This window comes from Chionomys nivalis, chromosome 14 (assembly GCF_950005125.1).
Source record: "Chionomys nivalis chromosome 14, mChiNiv1.1, whole genome shotgun sequence".
Classification (NCBI taxonomy): domain Eukaryota; kingdom Metazoa; phylum Chordata; class Mammalia; order Rodentia; family Cricetidae; genus Chionomys; species Chionomys nivalis.
Genome location: NC_080099.1, coordinates 27,194,705 through 27,201,664, shown reverse-complemented (window position 1 = coordinate 27,201,664; position 6,960 = coordinate 27,194,705). Strand labels below are relative to the sequence as shown.

At 42.9% G+C, this 6,960-nt stretch overlaps 1 protein-coding gene across 1 annotated transcript in view; it reads left to right on the top strand.

Annotated features, from left to right (window-relative positions):
- Window positions 1-566: 566 nt before the first annotated feature.
- Ccdc192 (coiled-coil domain containing 192) overlaps window positions 567-6,960 on the top strand; it is a 183,853-nt gene continuing 177,459 nt past the window's right edge. The window contains exons 1-2 of the mRNA XM_057789268.1: window positions 567-628; window positions 4,822-4,873. Of these exons, the coding sequence (XP_057645251.1) occupies window positions 567-628; window positions 4,822-4,873 (114 nt within the window). The remainder of the gene's footprint in view (window positions 629-4,821; window positions 4,874-6,960) is intronic.

The window sequence follows — 6,960 nt, the reverse complement described above, 5'->3', positions numbered from 1 at the left end:
CTTAAGCCAGTCTGTTTCTGAGTGTGTGCCTCTGCCAGACAGCAGAGTGACAACCGCGTCCTTGGCATTACACATCCTCTACTTTGAGTATTAATCCAGTGCTCCTCTTCTGCTTAGGGTAGGTTCGCAGAAATGGTGGCTCTGCGATGGTCCTCCATCTGTTCTCATGCCTGGATGGTTTGTGGGAAGTTTGTAGGGAAGTTAGTGACTTTGTAACTGTTTTTTTTCCATCCAAATTCTTCTTCTTCTCTTCTTCTTCTTCTTCTTCTTCTTCTTCTTCTTCTTCTTCTTCTTCTTCTTCTTCTTCTTCTTCTTCTTCTTCTTCTTCTTCTTCTTCTTCTTTCTCCTCCTCCTCCTCCTCCTCCTCCTCCTCCTCCTCCTCCTCCTCCTCCTCCTCCTCCTTCTTCTTCTTCTTCGTTTTGGGCAGTTAACTGTCCTTACCACAGTCATTGTGGTTGCCTAGCAACAATGGGCAGCAAAGCCGTGCCAGGGATTCCAAATCTCTAAGGAATGAGGTTGGTTGGTGTCTGTCCATGGACAGAGGATCCCAATGGGCTTGGCTTAAGATGGGAGGATGTCACAGTAAGAAAGTTGTAATCCCAGACTTTGAAACCCCAGGGAGATGCAGGTGAGTCTTCAGTTCCTTCTGTCCAAAAATAATCCATGGAAATTTCTGGATGAAGTAACCTTCACTCCAGACTTCAAAGGTAACCTTTCTTTAAAGTCTGGGGGGAAACATCAAAGAAACTTTTTTTCCTTTTCTGAGGAATGACCTTTTTCTATGTCCAACTCTGTCTTCCCAGATGCCAGAGCAAGGCCTGATGTAGGATGTGTTTCAATAAGTGCTCTTGTCAAATGAGTAAAAACGTTCTTCAGGTGCATTTGTCAGAATTAAAACTTGCCCATCCCTAGGATACTGAAGCAGCCAGCCTTCTTTTCAGAAACATAGAGAAACAGCAGTACTCTCCCCACGTTCCAGCTAGGATGCTCACAGATATGCCTGGGTGCTCCTTCTCAACCTGTTTCCTAAGTAGAAATTACCAACCAACTTTGAATACAGGAATGAACATAGAGATGGCCTCTTTCATTGATCTGCAGTCAATCACTGGAAAATTTACATATGGGCTCTCTACGCATAGCTTCTGCTTAGAATTGTCTTTTTTTTTTTTTTTTTTTTTTTTTTGGTTTTTCTAGACAGGGTTTCTCTGTGGTTTTGGAGCCTGTCCTGGAACTAGCTCTGTAAACCAGGCTGGTCTCGAACTCACAGAGATCCGCCTGCCTCTGTCTCCCGAGGGCTGGGATTAAAGGCATGCGCTTTTTATTTTTCGAGACAGGGTTTCTCTGTGTAGCTTTGGAGTCAGTCCTGGAGCTCACTCTGTAGACCAGGCTGGTCTTGAACTCACAGAGATCTGCCTGCCTCTGCCTGGCAAGTGCTGGGATTAAAGGCGTGCGCCACCACTGTCCAGCTTTGTCTTTCAAACCTCGAAGGAGACAATTGTGCCCTTTTTGTGGGAGTTGTCTCCTGAAGGGTAGTTTCCTGTGTGGGGTGTACAACTGTAGCCTTGGCTTCTCCCTCATTTGGCTTTAGACTGTGTCTTCCTTTTAGTGACTGTGAAAAGTGAGCTTTGCTTTTTCACTTTAGACTGAGGTTCCTGACTAGAATGGAGAACTCACTGCATTCCTGTATTTTTATGTAAAAAGTCTTGTTTCAATGTGTAATCTACAAACCTCCAAAGATACACCTCCTCATTTTATTTTCCACTTTGAAACAATAAAACGTAGCAAGCGTTCATTTTCTCTTCATTTCCCTGAAGAAATCACCTAATGGATTGATATTTTGAGGTGCAGACAATTAGCAGGGTGGACAACATGTCCAGTGGTTATCAGCTGTGACACGAACAAGCCAGTGTGAAGCAACAGTGATGCCCAGGGCAGAGCAGGAGCTGCTCTCATTGGCAGGTGCCCTGTGGGCTCTTGTTCTCTTATACAGAGCCAACTGTGGGGTGCAGGGGCCATCAGGGCTTCTGGGGTGAAGATAGGGAAGTGTTCTGCTGCCATCCTCGATCCTCACGCAGGTGGGTTCAATTTAGCAGTTTCTCTTCTGAGCTGATATGAACTGGTCTCCTGATTTTGCTTGCCATTCTCCTTTCCCCTCTTCCCATTCCCTGGAGAGAGACCCTCTCCTGCATTTTTTCAAACCAAATAGGAAACTTGATTCTAACTTCTCTAAACAAAGGAGGGTGAGACCCGGGGTGGCTACAAATCCAAGGACCAGAAAAGCATCTTTCGAGGACCTCCTGTGAGAACGGGGTGATCGCCTGCTGTCCTGATAAACCAGTTGTGCTGAAACCATGGATTCACATAGCCACCAATTACTGCTCCAATTTAAAAAGCATGGAGGAAAAGCCTAGCAATCAGACACGTTGTATTAAATGGAAAGAGATATTTATGCTCCGGTAAGGCATTGAGAAAAAATGAACTACTTCCAGCCTCGCGTGATATCACTAGACTCCATGCCATGCATATTTAATGAAGCTTTTCAGTTTTCTTGTGAATCCTGAAACAAGAAAAAAATGGAGACGAGAACGGACTCAAAAATATATTTGTTAATTCTACCTTGTTTTATCTCAAGGCTAATAGACTTGCTGGAGCTTTGTTTAATTATTATACATGTCTCCGGTGTGTATGCTGAGTTACTATGGTTACTCCGAGGCTATGACTCATGACCTTTAAATGTTATTGTCAGGTGGCCAAGGCTTTCTTGTTTTGAAGTCAGTAGTCTGGTTTCAATGCTTTATGAAATTAGGGTGGGTTTTGTTGTACATGCATGGCTCATCAGAGTAAACCCATTGAGTATGTTCTGCTCAAAAAAGCTTAACATGCTATTGGGTAAATAGAGCTTGGTACTTGCTTCCTATAAAGATGTCACTGAGAAATTAAGAAAACACAGGCACACAATTATATACATCTTTAAATGTAATGAGGGCTATAAGAGAACTATCTAAAAACTGCTTGTGGAACACGAAGGGTCCAAGAGGCTCCTGGAAGAGGGAGTGTTGAGTGTGGTGTAAAGAAGTGACATCCTTCAACAAGACAAGAGAACTCAAACATCTCTTAAGAAGAAATGGTGGAAGCTCGTACTCTGGAATCGTATGATACAGTTCCCAGGCCCCTCAGCTGGCTGAGGCACACTGCTCAAGGATGAGGAGAAATGAAAAGTGAAAATGCCTCCATCCTTAAGTTCATGCAATGCTACGTGTTGATGTTCCCAACGGCTGTAAAGAAGAGGCTACTCTCCACTCTGCCAGATAGGAAACACCCAAATACCATGGTTTACTGGTGTTTGCATCATTCAAGAGAAGTAATTACATTTTGTAGAACTCATGTCTTCTCCCATTAGGTGAAAATTGGATTAATTTCACCCATTAGTCATTGATTGCTTTGTGGACCTTTTTTAAATGGTGCTAATATCTTAGAAATGTTAGACAAGCAAGCAGTAAACATTCACACAAAGGTGAAAATGGAAAAAGATTTACTTCTTAAGGCAGAAACTGAGTAGGCTGGCATTCTAGAGGAAGGCTTGCCAGCTGGCAACTGTGCCATTGAATGTGCTAACAGCCGAAGCCTGTTGAAGTGCTCATCTGCCCATTGATTCTTCCCATCCGTGTTAACCAACCGTTCAGTCTCAGTGACTCATCAATAGGTTAGCACGTGCAAGATGCTAAATTTGATCCCCCAACACTTGAACATGAGAAGTTGCCAAGGACAGAATAACAAAGATAAGAAGAAATGATATCCTATACGTTTAAGGAATATACCCGGTCCATTGTTATGTAGGACACATAATAAGGAAGTAAGCCATGTACAATGTCGGGAAGTGGTGACATCAGCAGGGGACAGTCAAGTGCAGTGAGGTGAGACCTTGACTGTAAATCGGATGCACATGGCCGATCCAGGAAGAAGATGGTATTTGGGCAGAGACAGGAAAGAAAGGGCTATAAGGCACACGGATTTCGAAGGGTGAGAGATGCCTTGGGATCCAGGTGAAGAAAATGTTTCTAAGAAGAGGCGATGAATCGCATGAAAAGCTGTTAAGGTGATTTGCCACAGGAACACAGTGTAGATAGCAACGAGGGCAACTCTGGTGACATGCCACATTACCATGGATTGGTGCCAGGAGAAGCCTGATGGGAGTGGCTTTAGCGAAAGAATATGAAGAAAGGAATTGGGGGCAATGGAAAAAGAATATTTGCATTGAAGAAGGTTAGAAGTATGGAGTAGAAACTCAAGGCTCAAGCTAAAGCAAGTTATACATTTGTAAGCCCTGCGTTAGATGGTCAAGAGAGAGGAGATGAAAGGAAGAGAAGAGAGGAAGGGAGGGGCAACCACCCTGCCTGCTTTCCCACAGGGAGAATGCGCCTTCCTCCCTTTTCTTTTTTTAGTCGAAATAGGAGATTTGCAGGTTTTCAGAACAGATTGTACCGCTGTTCAGTCTGCTTATTCTCAAGGGAGCCTTTAAAGGCTGTTTTATCTTACAAGTAAAGTTTACATTTTGCTACTTTTACTTCCTTCTGAAATGGTCAGAACATTCAGGGGAAAATACTCTCTATTTTTTTTATTTTACATGTTACAGTGTAAAGACCTAGTCAGTGTGATCTCTCTCTCTCTCTCTCTCTCTCTCTCTCTCTCTCTCTCTCTCTCTCTCTCTCTCTCTCTCAATGTGTGTGTGTGTGTGTGTGTGTGGGTGTAGCTGCCCAAAATAAGATTTTGGAATTCTAAACTCCTACTCTCTTTCAGCATGTCATCCAGGTCGGTATGTAGGCCGATGTTTGGAAGTTGTCAGTCAGATACACGGCCACAAACCAGAACATCGGTAAGAAATAAACCTTGCCTGGTTTCTTTTCTGTTAAAAAAAAAAAGTAATTTAATTTAATATTGAAGTTTCTTGATAAAGTTCAGTTTTCATATCTTACTAGTAAATATTTTTAAACAAATGGTAGAATGGTCTTTCCCAAATGGGATACTGAAGGAAAGGGAATGGGACATTTCTGGACAAGCAGATGGGAGGAGAGATGGCAGCTAAAAGGGATGCGGTATGGCCTTTCCCATTTTAACGCATCATTGATGTCACATTGTCTTTGTGGCTCTCCGATAGCTTAAATGTCCTGGGCTATTTCAAGCATGTGTTTATATATGAGGAAGTCCTGAGTTGAGACATGAGATAAATTCAACTGAGCATATTATTTGGTTTAGTTAAGCTTGGGTTTAAAACACATTCAGTTCCAGTTTGGGTCTCGTTTGAAGCTATTGAAATCGCTGTTTCTGGCCTCTGAGGTCTTCCATGGTTTTGTCATATACTGGGTACACTGGCCCTTTCTTCCCCAACCCCATTATGTCACTCTCTGGTCTTTGAATAAATCTAGGTGGTCACTGAGAAGTGGAAGCTGGGTGAGGCTTGGGGTTGGAGGTTAGAATGACGCTATTTTTATGCAAGCGTAAGAGTTTTTCTGAAATTTCCTTCAGTCTCTCCTGGTTCATTTTTAAAACTTTCCAGACTCTACTCAAAGGCCTTCCTCAAACTATCTGAGCTCTGAGTTAGAGAGGGTGGTGTAGTGTAAAACTTCTTAAAACTGGGATTCAAAACATAGATCCAGGTTTAGTTTTCACCTCTAAGCTGTATGACTGCAGCCAATTCCTTTCGTCTCTGTGAGCCTTACCTTTCACCCACAGCACTGATGACAGCGTGGCTTGAGCAGTCAACTTCCGGTGAGATGGGTGGGATATGAAAGCAGCTCGGCAAGGACCTAGAAAACCACGTGTACCGCGGGGGCACATTCTGCTCCTTCAGCCAATAGCCTTTAAGATGCCAGCCCACTTGGGCGTGGTCTCTTATACTGTAAAAGCAGCTGTAAACGTGCCCCGCTCTCTCTTGCTTCTGGCTCCCGCTTCTGACTGCTAGACTCTGTTCCTGTTTGCACAGAGGACAGTGATCTGTAAGTTTTCCCGTTAAGTAAATAATCTTTTTATTATTAATAGTTCTGAACTGGTGTGTGATTGTTTTCTGACTTATGTCATCGTCTGACGCCCCAACACACGAGGATTCTGCCGAACTGACAGCACTCAGCATGCTGCAGTGCAGATCAGGAGGCTGTCTCCTTCCTACCATCTGCGCTCTTAGGACTCTCCCTGTGGTCCTGCTCTCTCTCTAGCACCATGTCTTAGAACAGACAATTCCCTTGAGGGATCCACATCCAGGACATCACCTTTGCACAAGTGGTTAAGTTCATAAAATGCTGACCTCTGTGCCTGGAGAGATGATTCAGTGGTTAAGAACACTTTCTACTATTGTAGAGGACTCTGGTTCAGTTTCCAGCACCCACATGGTGGCTCACAACCATCTGCAGTTCCAAAGAATCTGATGTTCTTTTCTGGACTATATAGGTACCAGGAATGTACATTGTACACAGACATGCATATAGACTCTGCACTCATACACATTAAATAATAGTAAAGGTATCTTTACAAAAACAGAATTAGCACACCTCTATTCTCTAGTGTTATAGTCCCAGACAAACTGAGCCTAGCTCTTAAATTTATAAACCATTGTCAGAAAGAAGGAGGTTGTTAGAAAAAAATGTTAAGTGAAAACCCAACTCAACTCATTAAATGATTTTAATTAAAAATATAGTCTATCTACATTGTCTTTTTCAGCTAGGTAGAAGAAACCTAATAATGAATTTTGATTTTAGTTAATGCAACAGTTTATGAATATATGACCAAAAATGTCTCCCCTATTGCCTTTCTGTTTGAAGGCAACCTCTGAGTCTGAGAAATGGGATACTTCATGGCCCCAATGTCTGTGAACACTGCCCTTCCCTCTAACTGTGTACATCCATCAGTATCTCTTTGGTTAGCATCCACACTAATAAAGACAATGACCACATTAGAATTCTGCCTGGG